The sequence below is a fragment of the Clarias gariepinus genome, chromosome 18 (assembly GCF_024256425.1).
Source record: "Clarias gariepinus isolate MV-2021 ecotype Netherlands chromosome 18, CGAR_prim_01v2, whole genome shotgun sequence".
In the NCBI taxonomy this organism is placed as follows: Eukaryota; Metazoa; Chordata; class Actinopteri; order Siluriformes; family Clariidae; genus Clarias; species Clarias gariepinus.
In genome coordinates this window covers 20,265,148-20,291,946 of record NC_071117.1, presented here as the reverse complement: position 1 = coordinate 20,291,946, position 26,799 = coordinate 20,265,148, and the positions used below count along the sequence as shown (strand labels likewise).

The 26,799-nt window shown below is 37.9% G+C and overlaps 1 protein-coding gene across 1 annotated transcript; it reads right to left on the bottom strand.

Moving 5' to 3' along the window:
- Positions 1–4: 4 nt before the first annotated feature.
- Positions 5–26,799, bottom strand: cul4a (cullin 4A). The gene is made up of 20 exons (XM_053477133.1): positions 26,241–26,799; positions 23,984–24,099; positions 19,476–19,579; positions 17,860–17,929; positions 17,582–17,655; positions 17,318–17,480; positions 16,471–16,560; positions 16,255–16,337; positions 14,685–14,752; positions 13,544–13,662; positions 13,240–13,432; positions 11,679–11,783; positions 11,426–11,536; positions 7,779–7,864; positions 7,316–7,423; positions 7,092–7,205; positions 6,889–6,994; positions 5,558–5,730; positions 3,759–3,911; positions 5–1,532 (listed from the first exon to the last, which is right to left on the bottom strand). Exons 1-20 carry the CDS (start codon positions 26,365–26,367, stop codon positions 1,437–1,439), a joined length of 2,259 nt encoding a protein of 752 aa, XP_053333108.1. The 5' UTR covers positions 26,368–26,799; the 3' UTR covers positions 5–1,436.

The following is a 26,799-nucleotide window of genomic DNA, read 5'->3' as shown; positions in this document are numbered from 1 at the left end:
TGTGTTTGTTTGTTTTTTTGTCATACTTGCCCAAGACCTTAATACTGCACAAACCTATTAAGTCAGAAATGAGTATTTACAAAAGAGCAACTAGTGTGTAAGTGTTAAGTCAGAACTGATTGCCCTGACTATTTCACAGCTGCCTGAGAGGTCCAGCACTTTCCTCCTTTGTTTTACCATCAACCACTTCTCGTTTAGACTAGCGAGCAGCTGGGCCTTATAGAAGCTATTGCGTAATCCAGTAGGAGGTTAAGTGACTCAGGCTGGAGTCTTTCTCAAGAGCTTGCTTTGAGAAATGAGCATGAGTGCATATGGATACACAGACTTGATTCTGCAACACACACCCCTGTGACATCCGGCAGTCAGGATCCAGATTCGAGCCGCGACTGTGGTATGTGCCATCTTTACCTGGGAATCGCTGAAGGACGCAGTCGGGCACCAAGCATGCTTTAAATATTAACATTCCCCTATTGAGCATCAAGGTGAAAAATGTGTCTTCCTGGTCATCCAGATTTCAGACATTATTAATTTTTTTTATGTAAGTATAAAGAATGAACACTGAAACAAAATAACACTTCTTAAGCAGATGGTGGTGTCTGATGCCACAAACATGGTTTAAGTGATGTCTGTCTGCATTCACGAACACAACCTCATGATCTACAAAATGTAAGGAGCCAAAAAAGTCGCTCAGAATATTTTTAGTGGTGAATTAGAAGAAAGAAAAAAAACAAAACAATCTAGCACGCAGATATCCAGACACACACACTCACGCACGCAAACACACACACACACACACAAATGTGCTTTTGTTGAGTCATAAAAAAGCCTACAATTTGTCATTCGTTTTTTTAAACATTTTTTCAGTGCGTGAGACCTAGAGAACACATCGTAGAAACCAATCCTGTAGTATGTATCTGTATGTTAGTGAAGCCTTTGCAGGTAAAATGCTTGGTTTATCAACATTTCCGTAGCCTGAGTGAAAAATTCTCGAAAACCCTGACGCTAACACAGCTTGCTGACGTTTAAACCGAACACGCTCCCGGATCTCTAGCAAAAACCTGACAAGTCAGCAGGCATGAATATTACCAAAAAAAAAAAAAGGTGAAACAAACTATAAGCACATGTGAGAGACATCAAAAGAAAAAGAGTGACCACAACAAGCAAAAAGAAAAAAAGAGAAGAAAAGAAAAAAAAAAAAAAACAAAGTGCTTGCTTGTGGATATCATCAGCTGATCATTCTCCTCGTGCAATCGTCCTATTGTCACACTTTAACACCACCGCTTTTAAAGTCCAGCCCCCATGCCAACCCTGGTCACTCTACTGGTGGGCATAATCAGGGTCCTCAAAGGGTGGGTCAGAGCTTGTCCTAGGGCGCGCAGCCCGGGTAAAGGGTAGATCTCAGATCAGTGGCTGTGCCTGTGCCTCCTGACTGGATCTCAGGCCACGTAATGATACTGGTTGGGGCTCTCCTTGTCTCTCTCCATGTAGTCTCGGTCAATGAGGGACTCTATGCGCTTCTTCAGGTCACCTGGCTGTGAGAGGAAGTGGAAGGTGTGTGAGTGACACGATAAAGGCAGTTCATTTAAGTGCAAAAATTTTAGCGATTTATTTTTGCTTGTCTCTGTGCAATTTTTAGGCATACTTATATTTTTTAAACATTATTTAATGGTCTGTTGATAGAAATAGAAGTGCAATACATTTATGCTGCAAGAGACACCAATATGGTAGTGTGTTCAGTATTTGCTCCACTATCAAAGCAAGAGATTTTTTAATATGTAAAACGTTAAATTCAATGAACAGATGTTCAAAAACTTAAAAGGAGCAGTCAGACCGCTGTGTAACGTCTTCTCTAGGACATCCCAAAAATTCTCAAGGGGGGGTTAAGGTCTGGTCCCCAGCAAATTGAAGACACCCCCAACATCCACCCCCCAGATTAGCCTGACTGATCAGTGGTGTGTGTGGAACTGATCTTACTTTCAGTATTAAACATAGCCCTGACATCTCCCATCAAGCTCATTCAGGATGTTCTTCTGACCACATTTCTTCACCGACAATTATGGTTCACCACTGTCTTATTTAGGTTTTAAAAATGTGTTTTATAGTTCTTAACCCACTTCTAGTTTCAACAATCATCTTCTTTTTTGATTTAGGGCAATAATTTGACCCCTTCTGAAGCAGAGTAACAACTTTGTCACAACCACAGGATGTGTCTTCTGACATGGTTGTTTAAGAAAATAGCTACTCACTTAACACAGTTAGTGTTAAAATAACTTAACAGCTGAAACATATTATTCACGGCAGTAATTATCTAATAGAAGCCTCTTAAAACCATCCAAAGGAAGGATCTTGCTTAGGTAAACCCAGGTGGTGACCTGATTCATTTCCGAGTTTGTGGTCTGGGTCAGAGCAGGACATGGCACCATTAAGGGCCATTCTTAAAGGCACAACAGTTGCAGATTGGATAAAGCTGGGGCTTGAACCGCTTGACTACATGCATAATGCAAGTGTTTCGCTGTAGACCGTGTTCATATCGTCCACGGGGATTTTCAAAGGTCGCTGCAGACTCCTGCAAAAGGAGGTACAGTTCTTGGTGGCTCTTCACAGTTAAACAGACTCTCCTTTAACATCCTTCACAAGTAGGCATCAGGTGGTGTAAGGTCGGGGGACTGGTATGGGAAGAAATCGTTCTTTTTAAACTCGGTCCACATTTGCTACCGAATATTGAACTATGAATATTTTTTCCTCCGCCGAGACACACATTTCCAACAAACAAAACTTCCTTTTTACTACTGGGAACACATGCGCTGTCAAAACGCAAACGTGTGTCCAAGATGCGCGAGTTTCAGTACTGTATATATTTTGGCGCATACTGTACTATGGGCTAAAGTCTGGGCTTGGCCTGGCTATATTTAAGGACATATAGACAAGTCCTGCAGTCAGACTAGTGCTGTCTAGGCTGTATGATAGATGCCTATCAGTTGAGAGGAGAAGCTTCACCCCAGTCTTAAGGTGAGTCCAGGAGACCTCTTTACATTTGGTTGCATTGATCTTCCCTCAGTTCTTACTAGTCTCTTCTTCCATGCTGTGGAGAATTTCTACCATAACAATTTGATGTCACCATCATCCATCATGATAAAGGACTTATCAGTTAGTTTTCATTACATGAGGCAATCTTATTTTAATTTCCACTTTTTATAAGCGCCTGTTACATGCTTTTTCTCGGGATTGGCTTCCGTCTAAACTAAATGACCTGACTAATAGAGCATTTCTGAGAAGGTTTTCCTCACAACAGGTTCTCATATCTCTGAGGAGGACCACTGACGCTGCATTAGAATGGGTTCTTGGCCACATCCCTGACTGAATCTCTCCTAGCACAATTTTCGAGAGCTAGAAAGGTTCTTTGCATTTCCCAATGTCCTTCTGGGAGCATTTAAAAAGGACTAGATCTATGTCTTGATTTGGGCTTCAAGACTTGGTCTTTGGTCTGATGTGCACTGTGAATTGTGTGTACCATTCTAAAATCACATGTAATCAATTAAATTGTGGACTTCAGTCGTGTTTTAGAGACGTCTCAAGATAATCGAAGCAGTAAAGGTGCACCTGTACTTAATTTGGAGCTTCTTTAATCTAGCTTAGTGAGATATTTAGTTATAAGTTTTTGTTTGTACATGAATGGGCAAAAAAGTAAATTGAATAAATTTTTAATTAACACTATAAAGTGTCCTATATGAATTGTAAATATGCAGCCAGAGCCGTACCTTTACAGGAAACTTGAGCTGGTTGTAGAGTTCTGACACCAGCAGGTTGTGACTGAGGGTCTTCCTCATCTTCATGATCCTCACTACCGCGGCATCTATTTGGTACTGCCTGTCCTGGAAGACACGCTCTGTGGTGCTCACCTGTTCCTCCACCTGTGGAGAAGAAACCACAAGGTGAAACAGGCACCAGGCATCAAATCGAACAGAAAATTCCACATGTAAGGAATAATACAAAAAGAGACATTCTACTACAGGTTGTCCCCGACTTACGAATGAGTTCCGTTCCAGGAGCACGTTCGTAAGTCGAATTTGTTCTTAAATCCGACAAATTGAGTCTTGTACGCCTTTGACACGAATATACAGTACTTTATAAAGCACACCAATCCACTTGACTAAATCTCTGTCCTCCTTTCCTCACACTGCCATAATGTGGCCAAAAGCCGTAATCGCGCCTAAGGAAATAAATCTCACAGTGAAAAAGAGCAGTGTTGTCTTTCGCCTTCAAATCATGAGGGGAATCCCGGACGCCGTTTTGTCTCAGAGCTTTTCCACTGTATGGGACTGTGAACTTTTATTTTGTTGAGGAGTTTACAAAATTATGATTATTCACCATCAGGACAGACATTTTTTACAATCATGCTCCTGGACTGATTCATTGAAACCGGTGAGGCCGACTCATTTCTCCCACACGCCCACACAATATACCGGACTTTAGACATTTTATACATTCAATTATATGCTAAAATATTGTATATAATTGTTAACATTGGTATCTGGTGAACTTCAGAGTAAATTATTTGTACAATACATGTGAGCTACTTCCATGATTAAATTTTTTTTTCCGAACCGCGGTCCGTTTGTATCTGCGGAAATTCATAAACTCAAATGTTTGTAAGTACAGGGACTGCCTGTATAGTGAAATATTCATCCCGATGAGAGGTAGAGTTAATATACTACTACGAAGTTAATTATTTTCAAACAACTTTAAGGTTTTATTCTTCTCATACCATGTGCTCTATGTTTGCATGCTTTTATCCATTTATAGATTGATTTAAAATAATTTATGGTTTTTATCTCCAACAGTATAGCAGCTATAAACTGTTGTTTCTTTTTCTCTTACTAAAATAATAGCCTTGTGTAAGCTCTAACACTGGAGACTCCTCACACAAATGCTAAATAAAGCCTTCTCACAGAAAACATAAGATATATCGCTGTGTTTATGTTGCGCTTCTGTCAATCTGAAGTGCAAATGAAGCAGTACGGAGGTTTAAAAGCTAATCCTGCACATGAAAAAATTGTTTTTTGCCTAAACAAATAGAGAAGAGAAAATAAGTGTGTCTACGTTTCAGTCAAATAGCCCATAAGGACAACTCCATCATTCATACATGAGAGGAAATAGAAGCAGTTTGGTTTACCAAACACAATGAATATACAGTATTCAGAAACAGAGTGCTATGCTCACAGTACTACTTGTTTTCAGAGATCATAAAGTTTGTGTGGTGGGGATATTGGCCCATCTTAATAACATCAACATCTAGCTAATCAGTAACTGTACTGATAACAGACCAAACTGATAGACACACAACAGTCGTTAAAAACAGCAGTAGGAACACCACCATCCCTACTAAGATATATATAGATTTTGAAAGAATGAAATACATTAAAACGTGATGGCAATGCATGACAATAGAGATCAATGGAAAAAAAAAAGTGTAAATAAAAAAAATAATAAAAAAGTTCTAGGGACGAATGCGACACTTGGTACTGAAAGTGGACAAGAACTTTCAGGAAAGACCCACCGTCTCCTTCATCTGAATCTGGTTGATTTTAATGCGGAAGAGTTTATGTCTGAAGTCGTTATTGAAGTTGAAGCGGTCTCCGTCCTCCACGTCTTTGCCTCTGGGGTTTTTATTAAGTACGCGGGCTTTCCCACATGCCAGGGACTGCAGCGTGCGTCTCAGCTCGCTCTCCTCTAAGGGGAAGGACAAAACGAATCACTGATTTCTTAAACAGAAATTCACATTATATCCAGGAAAAAGTATACTTGGGGCAAGTACACTAAATATACTAGGACAAAAAAAATATTTAAACGGATAATGGTCAAACGGTCAACATGTAACGATTTATTATTTATAAGCACAGTTAAAACATCCAAAGTAACTACTCTATTCTCTGTAAATATATACAAGCCTCAACCTTTTCATTGCATGTGGACTTGCTCGTATTTTGTGTCATTTTTCTGCTGCATAATGCATGAGGAAATCTTGAGCCTTGTACAAAAGTGACGCATCACTCAGTTCCTGGAGTTGCAAAATGCAAGTCCAGCTAGATTTACAGCTTGAAAAGATGTCCTCGTTGGGGAACACGGGATTGGAGTTACGATAGACATGAAGTCATAAAAACGTCTTGAATTTTGCTCTTTTGACCCAAAGGATAAAATTATCATTTATTGTTATTATTTTTATTATTAAAATCAAATCAAAAACAAAAACATTGTAAAACGTTAAGATTCCCATGGCTGTGCTTTTGTAGTCATTTTCTTAAGTATTCATTTTATTAGCAAACAGATCATTTTGCTTTAGTACTGGTAACACAATCAAATACTGAGGATTTTTAAAAGAACAAAAAAATTAATAAAATGCAAAGATTCCAGAAGAAAAGCCTGCAATATACAAAATTACAGGACAATGCCTTATTTATCCTGGCTCACGATTGTTTACACTAACAGCATATTATCCAGTTGAACTGGAATTTCAGCTTCATATTTTTATGACTATGAAGACTCTTGCGTGTTTTTTGTTTTTGTATACATATATACAAATTGTCTCTAGAAACAAAGCACTTAAATGTCTGTGAAGATTGTCAGATCTGTCAGTGAAACGTTTCTACCCAACAAGAAAGAATCCCAGGTGACATGACTCAACTTCTAGATAAAGCATTTGAATACAAACCCACAGCAACGTAAACCTACAGTATTAATCCAACCTGAACTTTACATCTCTACAAAACTATCTATGTAGAATTAGAAATGTTAAGAGATGATTGTGCGTCTTCTCTCCCAATACCAGGGCGAAACATCAAATTTATCATAAAGAAAACCAAACTTTTTTAAAAGTTTTTTTTACTTTACCTATTCCTGTAGCTGTTTGGATCTCTTCTAGTGTAAACTCCTCTCCTTCATTAAACATGAGCAGAACAAGTGTCTGGAATAAAGAAACCTGCAGCTCCTTTTTACCCTAAAAAGAAAGAAAGAAAAAAAAAAGCCAGATCATTGACCCAGACTGATTTCTAAACCACTGCGGTTTGTTAAAAGTGTACATATTATGGTCTGACCTCCTTAAACTCAGCTTTAAGCACTGCGTGGCCCAGTGTGGGCTGCCACTGAAGCTTTCTCCCACTGTGCTTCCCGAGGTAGAAGGTTTTAAACACCTCCTGAAGCTTTACCATCTGAAGGGACACACTCGGTCATTTATCATGTCTGACCAACTCAGAACAAATGTTTCGATCACATTGGTGCACGTAACTTATGTGCTCATCAATCACAAGCACGTACGAACCTCAGAGGGCAGATGGACGTCCATGGGGGTGTAGGTGGGCCAGTAGCCCATGGTGAGAATGTTGACGGTCAGATCGATGTTGCTGGGATCACTCTGGTTCTGCATGTACTAGAGTGAGAAAGACATGAGACAAACTATGAGGTCAGCGATCACATGATATGCTAGTGTTCATCTCAAGACCAAAAAAAAAAAAAAACGCTTGATTATGCCAGATGTGACCACATGTGATATTTGGCCAGTTATGTGAAAGTGATGATTCAGCATTAGAAGGAAAACAAGATCTTGTTTATTTATGTGTTCCTATAGGGGTAGGGGAAAAAAAAAACAGAATATCAGGTTTCTATTTGTCTAGGTCATAACCAGAAAATGCAAATCGACACCAAAATTTTCAAAATATTAAAGGCACAGGGGGATAAGTAATATGAAGTATGATATGAAGACTAGGATTAGGATTAGCGTATACCTGTTTGAACTGGATCATAATGTCTTTGGAGAGTTCCATATCTTTAAACATGCCCTCGAGCTTGCTGGTGAACGCCGCGCCGCACTCTGAAAGAGAACATAACCACACATCATATTGCATTATCATATCACATCACATCTGGGGACCATTAACTCTGTCGTTACTCTGTCTACACCCAGTCACTTTGCCTCACGCTCATTTTTTTTATTATCCACTTAAATTGTAAGGTTGGGTCTTTTTTTAATGGTTTTTATCTAATAAAAATACAAGTGTTGAAATAAATTATTGGACTAAGAAATGACCAAAACGTCTGTCCCTTCCCCATCCCCCATACTGCAATCATGTGGCCAAAAACCTATCCCTTTTAATCGTGAGGGGAATCCCGTAATGCAGCGGGGTCAGCTGATCTCGTTTAAATTCAATGTTACAGGGACAAAGCGCTTAAATGGGGGTCTTTTCGTCTCAAAGCTGTTTTCCACTTTATCCCCCGCACCCCCACACGCGCACACATACAATATACCTTCAGACATTTTATACTTTGAATTACGCAATAAACATATTGCATAAAATTGTAAATATTAGTATTTGGTGCATTGCAGTCCCTATTTTTCTGTGTAGCTACTCTTGTGATTTGTTCACATCTACGAATGTTCGTAGTAACGCGTTCCATTTGTACTGTATGTGCGGAAAAACTTAACTTAGGGACTAACTGTATATGATTATAGCATGCAAAAATGAATCCCAGATTGTTATTCTCAGATCATTTAAATCTTAGATGTGGTATGTTCATACACATAAATCAGTAAAATGATAAACTGAGCTCATGACAGGGAATTGTTTAAGACTACAGGTCAAACTGAGCTTGTTTACAGTTTCAGTATAATGTGTCACTGATATCGTTGCCATTATTAATTATCTCTGTTTAAAGAAAAAAAAATCTGCTTTAAGGCCTTGACAGACCTAACATACACCATAACATGAAATTCCTTAAAGCAAAATAACTTGTTAAATTACATAAACTAAATAGAAACTCGTCAATAAAAAAAGTTTCTGCCTTGCAATTTGATTTGAATAGAGAAAATTACTCGAAATTTTTAGCACTGCAATTTATTGTGGTTATACTGAATATTTCAAATAAAAATGTGATTCAAGCTTTTAAAATTCAATGAAAAAATATTGGCCCTTACTATTTTTTCTACGGACTGGCTGTTGCTTTCTTATGGGGTGAGAGAGATGAGGGGAATGGGTGGGGGGGAAAGAAAAAAAAAGCATACTATGTACTGTATATTGTTTACATTTACAATAAAAAAAAAAAGAAAAAAGATGTTGTTTTTTGATGCATGACTTCACACACACACACACAAAAAAAAAGAAAATCCCCGACATTTATTGGACAGTATGGATGGCAATCACCAAGGGCCATCCAAAATGATGATAATTTCAGCGAGATGTCACTGTTATTTGTATTACGATTTTGTATCACAATTTTATAAATATCCCACTTCAAATGTCCATTTTTTGCGCTAATAAAAAAAATAATAAATAAAGAAGTTAAGTCATATCTGAAAAGAATTATGCTTTTACCATTACAAAATAATTTCAAATACAAAAGTATAAACTAAATTTTAATAAAAAAAAAATGTCTACATTATTTACAGAGTAGCAGGTACATCTGGTACCTCACAATAAATAATTTATTTCTAAACAATCTACCACAAATTGAATCTACCACACGGGATGCTGTGCTCCTGGTAATGTATGAATAATTTACGCTGCACCACCAGAAGATTATAGAGGAACAGACATGTTTTACCACCACAAATACAGATATGTACAGATATATAAACTACAAATTATTAAAACAAAAACATAAAACAAAACATGAATCACCATTCAAAAGAACTGTGATACATAACTAAACAGATTTATTTCCACACGTCACTGCTGAATAGTGTGCTACCTTGGGACGTTATCTCCAAATACAAATACTGTTTGATTAGATGCTTTTGCTTCAAAATCTCTATCTATCTATCTATCTATCTATATATCTATATATATATATATATATATATTATATATATATATATATATATATATATATATATATAAAATAAATATATATATATATATATATATATATATTATATATATATATATATATATATATATAGAATAAGATGACTGAGGAAACATCACCTGGAAACACTTGGTGCTGAACGTCAAGTTTCATTATAAAAAGCTTCCAGATGGAAGTTTGGATAAAACCCAAAGTTGTGTGTTCGAATTATTTCCGAAAGAAAGTATTTTTACAAGAATGAATAAACTGCACAACCCTTAAAATATGAAACTGAGGCAGATGGCAGAATCTACTTTTTATTGCACTTACTGGAGACCACTGAACTTCAGTAAGTAACAATAACTACCTCAGTGTAGCAGCATGACAAATGGCATTCAGTCTGGTTAAACATACAGTAAGAAAGACATTTTGCCGAAGCATGCTCTAGCCATTTTCTCGAAATTGAAAAAGAGGTAACGGACATGGTCGCCACTATAGGAAAAGACGGAGCTCAAAAAGATATATGATTACTTCTGAAGGACTTTACCATGCAAGAGATGTGAATTTAACATTTGCTAGTGTTTGTGAGACTATAAAACTCTGTAATCTGTCTCCTCTAACAAGTTTCTTACGCATTTCTTTATTCCAAAATTGCACGTTTATAATACAATTTAATCTTAAAATTATTATTAATCATGATAAATTACTGCATCATTAACTAGATTAAATTTGTTAGTCAATTGAGAGCACTTATTATAAATATATATTACTAACTGTCAGTTCCTTCTTTTGCTAACTTGCTTAACCACTTTTTGGGATAAAAATTGCAGACACTGCTGAAGTTGATCTGATTTTAGAAAAACATTTCTATGCTTGTGAATAGAAAATGAAAATTATATGTTATAAAAAGAAGAAAAAAAAGGAGGCCCACACCCAAGGAATTAAATTTAATCTAAAAAGCCTCGATTGAAAACTGTCATTTTAGTTGCGTGGGTATTTGTAATTGACTTAATTGGGTGATTTAATTAGCAGTTAGACTAATAATGATAATAATAATAACAACTACAAGCTGCCAGAGGAAATCACCAAGATGTTTATGAATAAATTCGGCAGATTTGAACAAATTGAACTCAAAAGAATTATGATTAATGAATCTACATTATTACAACTGGTTTAGGTCTGGTCTTGAGTGTAGATTAATAAGGCAGTGTAAGGCGTGGTTGATATCTGAGGTTTTCCTGTGTTAACATTAATCGGCCCGTTGGCTGGTCAGGTTCTAGGCATGCATTTAAAAAAAAATAAAAAAATTTTGCCTAACGAACATGTGACAGATTGAAAGTATCAGCTGAACAGAGTGAGCAAGCACTGCAAACACAGTTAGGTCGGGTGTTAAACCACAGCTGCTCAGAGCGGCTTCCTGTTCACAGAGTCATGTGATGCTGTGCCTTCTGCCTGCCCTGGTGTTGAGAAATCACCCGGTGGACTTTCCATCTTTGGCTACAATTCAAGTCAAGGACATTTCCTTTTTTTAATCCCCCCCACCCCTTGTAAATATTATTGTGCAAAAGCAGGTACAAAGACATAGTCTCACCATGTTTGAGTTTGGACAGCATGGACTTCTCAGCGTCCACGGAGGCACTTTTGCCCACTAGCAGGCGCTTTGCGAGGTCTTTTTTGTAGAACGCTTCAAACACATCTTTACCTTTAAAGAAAAAAAAATTACGCACACCTTTCAGGAAAATCTACATCTTCGAAACATCAATACGGACAAGAAAAGAGAGAGAGAGACAGAACCTATCAAGAGGCCGGTCAGATTATTTTTTTAAACAAATACACATTATTACCGTGGATGAAGCGAAAGATAATCATGATCTTGTCGAGGATTCTCTCCAGCTCTTCTTCTGTGGCCTCTTTGTTCCCAGCACGTAGTTTGGAGTCTACATATTTGGCTGCAGGAAAGAAAAAAAAAGAAAAAAGAGATTTGCGTAGTATTCAAATTTGCTTCCCCCCACACACACACATGCTGCTAGTAAGGGTGTATTGTAGTGTATATACTCTCCAATTTATATTTACTCACGTGTGTGGCTTTCTACGCATCATACATCGCTGCACTCAGTTATCAAAGCATACAGTACCAAACACACAAAGTGAGATTTAACTTGGCTAAAAATGATGTGTCCGTCAACGAGAGCAGTAGAGACTTATTTATGAAAATATGCGTGATCTTTCACAGTAACAGCTCTAGCAAATGTGTGACACTGAAACCATAATTTTCTATGTTTCATGAGCTTATATTCTAAGAAAACTATTTGGGAACGATAAAGACACCTTCTCTAGGCTCTGATGCAAGTCTGGTTATGGCAGAAGGTGCATAAAAAAACTGCATTTAATGGTTTAAGTAATACTGGAGCAACATTTTGACAGAAGTCTAAGATCTGATTATGAAGTAGACTGATTAGCATTATGGTCGCTGCACTTCTGCACATATGATACCCACTCTGTCACACACAATGGTTTCCTGTGGTTTCCTATATTCTCTTGTTTTCAGGGCCATATTCTGTCAAGATGATCTTATAGCAGAGTCAAACAAGCAAATCATCTTGGACAGATTATGTCTACTTTAATAACACAGCGCACTATTTACTGATGAAGATTATTATACTCCTTCATGTAGTGTACCGATTTTCCAAAAATATCATACGAGATAAAAGGCCCGTTTGCTGTTTGAAGCGATGACTAATCTGGCACACAACTGCTGCATTTTTCTGTGTTGATGATACAGTACTGTTGTATGGAAAAGTTTTCTCACTCTCACACTTAATCAGGCTGCAACCAGATGAGAACAATGTGCCCTAAATGCACTAAAGTATGCTTTACAGCAGACCCGAAAGTTCAGGGGGTGGAGTCAGACGCTTACACAGTCCAGGGGGTGAAGTCAGATACTTACGCAGTCCAGGGGGTGGAGTCAGAGCTGATCTAGCACTTGCTGTCTAGGTAGAGTCTAACCAAAAGTCTAAAGGGTAGAGTCAGACCTGATTCAGAGCCTCCTATCTGGGTAAGAGTATAACAAAAAGTCCAGGGGGTGAAGTCAGACAGTTAAACAGTCCAGGGGGTGGAGTCAGACACTTACACAGTACAGGGGGTGGAGTCAGACCTGATCCAGCACGTCTTGTCTAGGCAGAGTCTAACCAAAAGTTCACAGGCTTATATTCTGTACACGGTTATTCTGTATGCTGCTATGTGCTACTTGTAATAGGTAACAAGTGGGTGTGTCTATAATCCTGAAGTTATTCTTTTTTTTTTATTGATTTACCTGACACGCCCAATTCCTCATGGACAATTTATTCTTTCGATTTTCTACGACGACCTTTAAATACTTGGAACTGAGATTTACTACGTCATTACCGATAAGCTCTGCTGGTTTGTTGGGTCTCTTGTTAATGAAGCTCTCGAAGGCCTCCTTCATGGCGTTGATAAAGCTCTCGTTCCTCTGGAAGCAGCCGTGTGCCACGTTGTCCATTTTATCTTTAAAGTCCAGCAGCTCCTGCACCATGTCCTTATCTTTTTCGGGAGATCCGACGATCTCGCCGCCAAAGCTCTGCGGGAGAAAGACAATGCTGCTTAAGGTGGAGATAAAAATATGCGCAAGCGTGCTACTAAGTGATACATAGGTAGATGAGAGGACCAATTCGATTTCGTGTGTGTGTACCTTTATGTACTCTCTCCAGAACTGAAGTAATACAGGCAGGCCTCCTTTCACTTTGCTGAAGAGCTGGTAAAGCAGAGTCAGTTCAGTTACACGGTTCTCATCCAACAGTGTGCTGAGACCTGACAGAGAGAAAGACGAATTATTTTACATGCATACAGAGATCCCGCGTATGATGTCACAGCTCCAGAATGCATTGGTGCAATGTTGGTCACATGACTGCAAAAATGATTTACCTTGTAAATGTAATTAGGCTTACCTTGTGAGTTTAATGACTTCCTTATACTTCCTAATTTCATTTCATTTATTACCATAAAAATTCATTTATTTTTAATATATTCAATTAAATTAAAAATGAATGTCCCATTTGTGATTTGCACAAAACAAGAGCAGCGTCCAGTGTTTTTAATTTTTTTCTGAGGGTGTACCTGGTGCCAAAAGAACTTACGGAAGGGAATAAACAGAAGTGTTTGGATATCTGCAAACAAAATTTGGAAATTTTCGATACTCTGAGAAAGGTGAAAGTTTCCTAAAGAGAATTGTTACTGGTGACGAGACACGGATACATCGCTACGAGTCTGAGAGTTAAAGAGTTCAAGAAAAAGTTCAAAAGTCAACTATAAGCTGGAGAATTCATCAATGTTTACAGATTTCTGGGATTCTCAAGAATCACTAGTGGAACATTATCGGGATAAAGGTTCATCAATCGACAGTGCTCGTTACAGATGAGATGAGACGCGTATCGAAGAGCTGAAGCCTAAACTCGGGATTAAACTGCTATTAGACTGCTATCCAAGGCCTTGCATGACGATGCACATCTGCGCACTTCAGGATATAATGTCAACACTTAGTTTTGAGGTGGTAACGCATCCTCTTCCCTATAGTCCTGATCTGTTTGTTCCCCTGAAAGCAGCCCTATGAGACCACAGATTGAGTGTTGCAGCTCAGCCTTTAACATTTTTAATGAGGGAATACAAAAGCTTGTTGACACTTGCAGACAAAGTGTTTATTGGAAACCAATTTGATCATTTAGAAAAAATGTGGAGATGTGGAGAGCAGCACTGTAGTGAGTGCTAACTGCATTGTGTGTTTGATAATAGACAAAATCACAACAGTGTTTAACCGTACAATATTGTCAACAAACCTTTCTGTAAAATGGCGGTCATATGTTCACCTAGGAGCTGCTTTTCTACTGCAGAGATCAGCGGCTTTCTGTGAGGAAGAAAGTGACAAGTGACAAGATTAAGGATTAACTTTTTAAATACTTGTTTTGAATCTGTTAATAATTATTTTATTCTTTTAAAAAGAGGTGATATTTAATGAAATGTCTAATAGAAAGACAGTACAGAAAATAAGAGTTCTGGGTTTGTTACTATTATGTAGTTAACATCTTAAGTGTTAAGTACTGTACTCTGATTTTTTTCGTTCCATGCCCAATATTAGTTCCACTTTCTTTTCTTAGACATGCTGACCTGCTTAAGAAGCATATGTAGCCTCTACACAAGCGTAATAGGTTTATTAAAAAATAAAATAAATAATGACATATATTAAAAGCTGTGTCAGCTCCTTGCCCAGGGATCATGAGTTCTTTGTGATGATTTTGGGAACTTCTGACTGATGACTTATACAGCTGACGTCAGAAGTTTAAATACACTTACAGTAAAGTCATTAAAACAAATTTTTTTTTTTAACCACGGATTATTTTATGTTGAACATACTATGTTTTTGGCAAGTCAGTTAGAACCTGTATGAATGGAGAACAGAAGTAATTTTTTAATCAAGTGTTTGGGGGATAATTATTTATTTTATAATTCACTACATCTCAATTCCAGTGTGTTCACATATAATCTGTTGCCTTTTTAGAAATCTTTTTAGAAGCTTATGAAAGGCTAACTGACATTATTTGAGTCACTTACGGGTGACGTGTGGGTGCATCATAAAGCCTTAAGTGCCGCTTTGTTTGACATAACGGACAAAAAGAAATAAAGAAGAAAAAAATAAATTTAAAAAAATCAGCCGAGACCTCAAAAATAAGAAGAAATGTGGCCCTAATATATACAAAGTTGTAAATTTATGTACAGTAGTTTGTCAATCATTTAAATATTTGTTTATTTAAAAAAAAAAATCAGTTAATAAATACAAAATGTCACATACTACAGTTTAAGATTTTTTCCCCCCAATAAAAAAAAAAAAAAAAATATATATATATATATATATATATATATATATATGTGTGTGTGTGTGCAGCCCTACATTGGAGCAATTTCCAAATGCCATCTGTACAAACAACATGCAGCACTCATACTGCTCAGGAAAAAGACTCGATCTAAATGAGAAACACGGTGGTGGCATCATCATGTTATATATGGGGTGCTCCATATTTACTCCAGGTGGGACTGGACTTCGGACTTCACAAGGAAGATGACATTAAGAGGAAGGAAGGATGATTATGTCGATATATTGAGGCAACATCTCAACAGATCAACCAGGAAGTTAAACAAAAGTGGCAAAATGGCTTGAGGACAATAGACTTTAGATATTTCTAGCACCGTCGACCTCAACCGAATGGAAACATGTGTGGGAAGAAGTGAAAAAACGTGTGCGAGCAAAGACTCCCACAAAAACTGACACCAGTTCTGTCAGGAGGAACGGGCTGAAAGTCTAGCGACTTATTGTACTGCTACAGTACATGGAGCTGCAGGTGCGGAACTTACTGAGTGCTCTGATCTAGGTAACTGATGACACGATCGTTCTCCTCGTCTAGACGTCGTGCTACATGGTGCAGGTATTCGGGTACCTGAAGGAAACCCAAACACACAGAAGCACTTAGTTTGTACAGAGTGGCCTCTCATACTGTATGTGTGTGTGTACAACTGCATGTGTATACAGTGGAAATGTATACACAAATATAGACATCTCTGAATGCTTACATCTCTGTCTAACATCAGTCTCTGACCCTCAGCTGCATACAAGCGATCCGTCTCAACTAGAAACCGGTTTTCAAAAGACTCCTTATACACCTAGGAAACAAACAAAAAAAAGAAAGAGAGAATGCAACAATATCAGTTAAACATAACGGTAAGTAAATATATATGACTACTGATAAGGCATAAAGTTTACATAATGACTGACATGACATCATCATCAGTAGAGATGGGAGGAACTCTGAACAAATCAGTTCTAAACCCACTCATTACACAAGTCCCAAAACACCATAAGTAACAAATTAATAGAAAAAAAACATTTGAGTTAGGAGGCTTTTTTCTTTTTTTAGACTTTGGAGGCATGTGAGGAGGTAAAGCGGCGCATTTTTTTTTACGATCCTGCAGGTGGCGCACTATGAACGATTCACATATTTTCGGCCCAATGAATTATTTGTTAAGTTTGTTTAGAAATGGCATAAGACGGAGGTTTATGCTGCTTAGTAAATATGTTGCTTTTTAAAATGTTTCAAGTTAAATGTTAAACTCTTGTATTTGAAATAAGTTTGTATTGCTTAAATGCTGCGCTTGTTTTTTAAGTGAAAAAACTAACGTTATAAGGAACGGGCTACTTTAAATTAATCATTAATTTTTTTTTAAAGGTTTAAAGTTCTAACAAAATCAGGGGAAAATGTTTTGAATCTTTTTTTTCATAAAATTGTCATACTTATAGAATCGTAATTTAATGGAAATGACACAGAGGTATCGTATCGGTCCTAATCATCAGTCTGATATTGCCTATTGTAAAACATTACACAAAAATAAATAAATAACTAAATAAATGTAATAAAATCACCTGTAGGTCTGAGAGCATGCCTAGTAAGCTGCGCAAGAGACTCCGATCCACAGTCTCGCCGTTTCTCTCTCGTTCAATTTGCTCCAAGATTCCTTCTACTGTACGGCTCTGGACGCCGCTGTCGCTCACGATGTGTGTACGAAACAGCTCCAGCCCCGTGTCCCTGTGGCATTCCAGCGAGACACAAAAGAGCCATAATAACGGGCCTTTCAGATCGGCTTAAAAGGCTGTGGGGAGGATTTTTTTTTTATTTGAGTAACTCACCATATGGAGGGAAGAAGGGAGTTCTGGAGGACATATGTGCGATCCAGAAAGAGAAAAATACTACGGATCATGATCTAGAGAAAGAAAGAAAAAAAAAGCATACAAATGTTTTATACCAACAAGGAACCTATTACCTTTTAAGCAGGACCTCTTAATTATTTTTTATTTTGGTTTTATACTACCAAACAGGCTAAACTTTTAGCAGTTGATGCAAACCAGCACTGTGGTGTAATTTCTCAACTGTTTTATAACCTTTAAACCTTTAAGAGCCATCTTACTGTTTGTCTGCAGTGGTCTTGCCAGCATCTGTTCATCCTCTTCAGAAAAGAAAGACTGTCCAAAGAGTCTGTAAGAGCGAGTTAAGGTCTTTAAATGTGCAAAACAGCTACCTTTACATGGACAATATTTCTTCAAATTAAGAGATTCCAACCTATGCACTGATACGGAAATATGTGTGCTTACATGCATGACACGGTTAATCAGAATGTAACTTTGATATGTGCAAAGTGGTTTTGCCATGAATCCCATCTACTGTGTGACAAAATTTAGTCTCATCTTTACTGCGTAAAGTCACGGATAAAAACGCAGGGAAAAAGTTACAGTCAAACCTTAGATTGCGTAACTTGGTCTGCAAGTGGTTTGCAAGATTTTTAAATAAATTTTAACTCGATAAAGGAGTCTTGAAATACAAGTAGTACGTATACGCTTTGTCTGCCGAGCATCACGTGATGACACTCTTTCTCGCACTGGGGGATTGTGGGTAATCGTCTCAGTGCACCTGCATCACTCATATACTCAACATCTCTGCGCGTGTATTGTTTATTATAACACTGTGTGCATTTTACATGAGCTTGCTACTCCTCCTCCTCCTCTTCTCTCACACAAACTATGAGGTAAAGTGCGGTTTTACTTTTACTTTATATTTTTTATTAATCCTTTTTATATGAATATTTTTGGGTTGTGGAACGAATCATGGAACGAGTTTCCGTTATTTCTTATGGGGGAAATTCACTTTGATTTTCGAGTGCTTTGGATTACAAGCATACTTCTGGAGCGAATTCAATGCTCGCAATCCAATGTTCTCACTAACTGTATTCTTACAGAATTCACTGATCAGGAATTTCCCATGTCCAAAACTTGTCATCTTGTCTCTGAGAGTTAACCCCACATGGGGCAACAATGAGCAGAAAGAATACTTTTATTCTGACAAGGCTGAATAGATCGAATCAAGTGTTTACATGGCTAATATTTACTTAATGAACAGGATAAACAGACCAGGTCAAACTGCTCTGACTGAGGTGTTTATTTGACACTTTTTTATTCCGACTGGAGGTACTATTCTTGTTAATAGTGGCATATTAGTGTGCATGGAAACGCACATATTGCTGGGCCACAGCAGATGTCAAAGAACAACAGGGACAGAAATGCTAGAAGCAAAGAAAGCAAGATGAACATGCTCGGAAATATTTCAAGATTCAATACTAAATATTAAAGGTCAAGTTTATACTACAACACCATATGTCAATGCAATGTCAATTGCATGCAGTTGTCGTGCAGCCTTTTTTTTTTATAAATGTTTTTGTGCTTTAATGGAATATAACTAATTTAATAACACTTTGATATCACAGACACAAGCGTCCATGCTGTACGCGTTTGAGTTGCTGTTTTAACATTATTTAACTGCAGTAATAAAATAAATTAGTAAAAATAAACAGAACGCCTAAGTAACTGTGGAGTGGCTGAAAATGGTGCGATGATGCCCCCTAGTGGAAGAGAACATGCATGGAAGGTTTTGGCTGGGAAACACAGAGGAGAAGCATCAAAAAGAGTGGCACCAACCCAAATATCAGTTTACTACATTTGTAGTCAAACACACACACAAAATAAAGGATATTCTCTAAACTGGAGGATCTGCGCCCGCACGTGATCTTCACACACTTGCCGAAGTTGTTTGTATAACATCGGTGAGACTTTGTAGGAGCAGAGATTTTCCACTGCCTGAAAGGAAACAGAAAGAGAAGACAGAGAAGACAAGATTACAATACACTTCATATAAACGCTACAGAAATGTTCACTTCAACCTTTGTGAACCAAAAAACTGTGCTGAGAGGAATGTTTACTAGATTAGGAACACAAACACGCTGCGAAGTTACATGAGCAGAAGGGCACGGTACGTACTGCTCTGGGGAAGCTGAAGGTCGGGTATTTAATTAGGGTCTCGGCAATACTGCACACTAGATATTCATTACACAAGAAATAGAAAACATTATTAAAAAAACAGACGGAGTAGACGCTGCTGCAGCTCTGAAGCGATCTTGCTTAACAAAGCAAAATTAATCGAACTCGCATTAAACCCTCAAGATTGCTTTAATACTATCAGAGGGTTCGCTTTTAGCTCTCACGGACCCCTTTGACTATTAAATAAATACCATGGACGACTTTATTATTAGCAAAGGGAATCATTAGGGAATCTGATACGATATCACGATACCTATGTATCATGATTTTATAAATATTCAGAATTTAAAATGTATCCAAAAATAAAAATGTATACACACTCCAGGAAACGAAAAACTTGTAATTATTGCTATACGTATATATACATATAATAAAACAGTAAAGTTGGCGTATCTGTACATTGAAGAAATTAGCAGACAAAATTATTTTAGGGGACGTAGGATGAGTAATAGAAAACATCAAGATGTTTTTTTGGAATTTTTGTCTGTCTGTTTGTGCAGGCATCACATAAAAACTACTGAACAAATTTTAAGGTGGTTTTCATTGGGGTGTTTGGCCGAGCTTGAGGTAACATACAGGCTTTATTATATCGCAATCGTCAAACAGGAAGAGAAGATATGATATTTTGAAATTTAAATGGAAAACGAATTTATATGCACACTTTTCAGCACGTATAAAATCTGTTGAATTTTGAGATGAACTAATGATTTTTTTCAAGATTGATTTTTAATTATTTTTTCATATAAAGAAGTTTCATAATTTCTCTTTCTGTGGGCTAATTGCGATGAAACAAAGCCTATATGTTACCTGAAGCTCAGCCGAATACACCTGTAAAATTCATTAAAATTTGTTCAGTAGTGCACAAAACAAAAAATCCTAAAAAACATCTTGATGTGTTCTATTACTCATGTTACGTCCCCTAAAATTATTCTTTTGCTAATATCTTCTATATACAATTTTATTATATGTACAGAAGTAGATAATAGACATCTTACTATTTTTTCTTTCCTAAAGTGTGTATACATTTTTTGCAGACGGTATATATTTTTCTTTCTATTCTACACAAACTTAACTTTGTAAATAATCTGTTCCTACCACACAGGATGCTGCTCTGCCTGCTAATGTTCGAATAGTTTAGAGCGACCATCTGTAGGATTATAGAGGAATTTACCACCTCGAATGCAAACAAATACACATTTGAAAAGCTTTTAATCAATTAAAAAGTGGTAATACATAAAGTGTCACACAAAACAAAAAAAATAAATAAACAAATACATTTCCCCCCATCTCTATTTAATATACACTACCAGTCAAAAGTTTGAAGAAACACACTTTCTAACTCCGTGGTCGTTCCTGGTTCTTTATACACTGTTCAAATTCAAATTTTATTTGTCACATACACAAACATACACAGTACGAAATGTAGTGAAATGCATTAGAAAACAATACTGCACTGCAAATGCACTGTAAAACAATACTGAAGACATCAAAAATATGCAATAATCTCCTTTGAACAGTTGATATTGAGATGCATCTGCTACTTATTCTCTGTAAATCCGTCATAACGGCTCTAATCTGGGGTACCATTTGACGTTAATTGGTGATTTCTATGGCTAGTGACTAAATGATCTTCTCCTCTGTAAGTTTGGTCTTGTTTTCCTGTGATCTTCATGAGAGACAGTTTTATCATGGTGCTTGATGGGTTTTACAAATGTACTTGACACAATACTGTTCTTGCAAGAACTATTCCAGATCAGCTGACCTCCATGTCTTAAAATAACTGACTGTTGTTGTTACTTAATTATCTAATGCCATGTGTGTTATTTCATAGTTTTGGAATCTCATCATATGAGCTGATGTTTCAATATAAATTCTCCATGATAGTATTTTATCTAACTGCACATTAGAAAATCTGATTTTCTTTAATTCTAAAATTATGGAGAAAACAAAAGTAAAAAAAAAAAAAATAATTATCATGACTGGGCAGTACTAATAAAGACAATGTGGGTCATTTTCTGCAAACCTGGATGTTCAAATCAGATATATACAGATATATACAACATTAATATTATGGCATTAAATGACCCACGTTTATGGGCACCTTACCATCATACCCATGCGTGCTTATTCGCCAAAAAGTTATCACAAATTCGAAAGAACTTAATTGTCTAAAATATATTTGCATAATGTAGAGATTTCCCTCCAGTGGGATGAACTAACAGCGCTGACGTAACTCCACAGAATAACGATCTGGATCTCAACATCCAAAATATCAGTGTCTGACCTCACTAATGCTTGTGTAGCTGAAAGATCACAAATGATCTTAAACAGATGACTTGGGGGGGGGGCGGTTGTTTAACAAAGGAAAATGCTGATGTGAAGTCTTGGTGGTAACTGTGCATGCTTGTGTGTGACAGAGTGCGAGTGAGAGAATGCAAAACAGGAACTGACTATGAGACTGTAACCATAAATAACTGTTTTCTCTCTCTGTCGAGCTACACATGACACTCATGACCTGCCAGTGATCCAGACTCTCTGCCCTCCGTATCGGTCTGACTCATCCTGATTTTCCTGACTTGTCCGCTTCTGGTTGAAGATCTCATCACATGGGTCTGCTGTGTGTGGTGACTGGGGATGGTTCCACTTTACCATGGACATGGTCCTGGACTCATCTGATACAGACAGCTGTTCTCTGAGGAATAGTTCAGGACTGAAATTCCCACAAACAGTGTTTGTACCCGAGCCTCCAATAACTAAAATGGACGCCATATTAACTTAAACACCTCTCCTGTTATACTGAACCTCCAGCCTCCTATAACACACAAGCATGACTGCAGATCAATCCCTGCTATCTGTTATCACTTAAATTAGGTTGGGTTCGTTTTTATTGACATCTCAAAGAGTAACACCCTCGGCTCGCTCATCAGGGACAATCAGATCAATTTGATTTATACATATTTTCTCACACGTTTCAAACTCATTTCCATCATTCTCTTTCATCATTCTGTAAAGCTGCTTTGCGACAATGACAACTGTTAAAAATTGCCATTTAAATAAAACTGAGTTGTATTATATACGTGACGTTCTGCAACATTAAATCTAACTACAAACTGTTAAAACATGTGAAGTCATACATTAAGTCATTAATACAGGTTGTTCCTGACCAACAAACGAGTTCTGTCCTGGGAGCATGTTCGTAAGTCAGATTTGTTCTTACAGTAAGTCCGACGAACTAAGTCTTATACGCCTTTGACACAAATATACAATGTAAAGCATACCGATCCACTTGACTAAATCTCTGTCCCCTTTCCTCACCCTGACATTGTGTGTCCAAAAACAGTAACCATACCTAAACCTCACAAATTGAACGGTGTTTTGCCTTTAAATCGTAAGAGGTATCCCGGACACCATTTTGTCTGAGAGTTGTTTTCCACAGAAATTTTCCATCATCGTGCTTACGGACTGATTCATTGAAACCGGTGAGGTCGACTCATTTCTCCCGCACGCGCAAAGGCACACATACATGCAATATACTGGACTTTAGACATTTTATACATTCCTTTACACACTGAAAATATTGTATATAATTGTAAATATTGGTATCTGGTGTCTATTTTTTGTATAATACACGTGAGCTACTTTGGCAATTGAACTGCAAGTAAAACCGCGGTCCGTTCGTATCTACGGAATTTCGTGAGTCGAATGTTCGTAAGTCGGGGACTACCTGTAATGTATAACATTGTAATTCCTTGCAAATTACTGTTGTATAGGCAATGTAACACACTCCCAGCCTGAACAGCACAGTACGTGATATTTTAATACAACAGGTCTGGTGTTTCTTATCACTTCCTTTTCATATCAGTATTAAGAGTTTATCTTATTTTAGAGGAATTACCAGGAGCAAACTTTGTGTGCATCCAAAACCACAGGAAGTAAGTATTGTCAAACCATGTAGTAAAAAAACTTTTTTTTGCAAGATTTCGCTCAGTTAAATCGAGGCCTAATTAATCCAGCTCAGGACTTATCCCCTATCCACTTTTATAAACCTCTCAGCTTTCCTCAGACGTTCCTCCCAATCCTGTGTTTGACTTGAAAAGAGGTTTTCTTGTTTTTCCTCTGAGTCACCCAAGTGTGTGTGTATGTGTGTGTGTGTGTATACATTACCTGGTAAAGTTCCTCCAAGTTGTATTTGATTGACGTGCTGTTCTGGATTGCTCCAACGGCATCGCGTAACTTCAGCCACGTGTCCTCGGTGTAGGTTTCCGTCAGCTTGGGTCTGTCTGTACAACACAACACACACTTTAGAGGTAAACAGAGAAAGGAGCCAAGTCCGTAATCCCTACTGTAACCCCCTCCCCCCAACCATTTATTGCTTCATCGAATGCTATTGAACATTCATAATAAAATTCATTCCTAGTTTCACGTCACAGATTTGTTGATTCAGTTTGCCCACTTTCTTTAATTTCATCTCTGTTTCAGCCATGTTTCTTCTTCAAATATTCTAGCGATCCCTAGTCATGTGACTCATTTTGAAAATTTTCATGGGGAAAAATCTAATGCAAAAACTCAGCGAGTGTGAATTAGTTGAAACTCGCTAATGCAGTGGTAAAGTGTTCGCCCTATCATCCGGAGATCGCGAGTTTAATTCCCGGGTGATGCTGTAACCTCTCGCAGTCGAAGATCTAGAGAGAGCTAATTGGCCGAGCTCTCTCAGAGGGGAAGTACTTAGTGCTTCCACATTAATCACAGCCCTACAGTCAATCATGGGCGTCTGTGAGTTCACACACAAGCGGAAGGAGTGGATAGCGCTGTCCTCTGAATGTGTTACGCCGCCACCAACGGTGCATGAGCAAGTAGTTCGAAAAGATGCGGTCGGCTGGCGTCACGTGGTTCAGAGGTAACACGGGATAGTCTTTGGCCCTCCCGACTGAGTGGTGGTAGTAGTAGCCTTAATGTAGGAGCCCCCTAGTGGCGGGGAGGAATTGGACACGACTAAAATTAGAGAAAAAATCTGGAAAAATCAAAAAAGAAAAAGAAATTTGCTAATCTTTGCGACCACCCGACCCACAAGCTCACAAGTTTTAAAACTTTGGAGGCATTTTAGGTCTTAAATTGTTAACCTTTTTTTCCCTCAATAATGCTAAAGGTCCTACAGGTTATAAACACAAAAGAACTCATCTTCTCCAGAATGCTCAGTAAAACATAACAGCTGTTTTCTTATAAAACTGCACAAACCTGTGTCTAAAACTCCTGATTTTAAGCAATGAGTTTTCACTCCAAATATTGACTATTTATTTAATTACTCTTTATAGCTCTTTACAGAAGCACCTGCAGAAGGACCTGCAGCTGTGCATTGTGTCTGCTTACAAGTCACAAATGGGATATAAGACCGTATCTAAATACGGTCTTATATCCTTTTGCTACAGTGCAAATTATTATTAAAAAATACAAGACGTTCCGCAATGTAAAAAGTCTCAGAGGACGTGGTCGAAAGCCAAAAGTGACACCTGTGCTGGCCAGGAGGATAATGAGAGAGGTAAAAAAAAAAAAAAAAAAAGTATCCAAGGATCACCACCAATCAAACCATCCTGATGACTCTGGGCTTGGCCTTGGGTACCAGTGGACAATTGAGCAAGACAACGACCCAAAACACACAGCAAAAGAAGAAGTGAAGAAATGGTTAGCAGACAAAAACGTTAGCGTTTTGCAGCGGCCCAGCCAGAGTCCTGACTTAAGTCCAATTGCGAATCTGTGGAGGAGGCTTAAAATCAGGCAAGGAGACCCTCCAACCTGAAAGAGTTGTGGCTTATCGCTAAGGATGAATGGGCAAAAATATTATTTTATATCCAAATATACACTTTTTGTTCCAATGTGGATAAAAGACGAACAATACTTTTTTCCCATTGTAGATCGTTTTAATGTCTTCTGGGAGCCTGTGTCATTTCTAATCAAGAATAAACTTGGCTGGTTGAATAAAAGTAACTTTAAGTCAGAATTTGAGTCATTTCATGCTTGACTGTACACACACACACACACACAGTTAGACAATATGTTATATTTTAGGAAACAAACTCACTGTGTGTGTGAGAGAGAAAGAAACAGACTGTTAGTAGTTAATTATGTTAATTATATGAAGCTCCTCAGTTACTCTGACCATTTTAAAAACACACAATTAACCAACCATTAGTTCCTAACAATTATTTAGACAGACCATCCCTTAAATGTGCTTTCCCTTTACTTTTTAATAATTAACAAATGCTAAATAAATAATGAGTGTTTACAGAGTAAACACTCCTTCTGCGAGTGACAGATTCGTTATTAAGATCAGATTGCATAACTGTTTCTCCTGGACAGATCCGCTGATGTAAACTTAGCATAGCTTAGCCTCGTTAGCTTAGCATGTAAACAGTCAGGTGTTTACCTTTAAAGTTTTTAATCACCAGTTTCTTGGAGGTGCCTGATTTTGAGCTCGGTGTTGTTTTGGTCACTCCGTTACTGTTCTCCATCAGAGCTGAGAAACTCACACTCCTGTTCTCCTCTGCCATCATTCACTCACTCACTCACTCACTCACACACACACACAACTTGTTTACTGTTTTGTTGTGGCTTGTTTGTTGTTTGTTTGTTTTCCGTGCTGGCTAAAGTGTCTCCGGGCGCGTTCTTGACTTCTCCAACACTCCACTATGTCCCTGACATGAACCGCTTAAACTTAAACCCGACAGGAACTCCTGTTGGCTCAAGTTAGCCAGCTAGCTGGGTTAGCACACCGCGGCTACAGCTAGCAGCCTCGAAACGCACCTGTATTCGGTCTAAAGAATGAGTCACCGCTCTCGCGCCGCTAACGGCCGGCGCTTTGTGTCGCGTTCGGGGTGAAAATCTGAGCCACAGCCCGCGAGGTGTCGAGGAGCGCGCGCACAATGCTCATAGTTAGCGGCTAATTCCCCCCACAAACACCACAACAAAATGGCTCGTGCACCAGG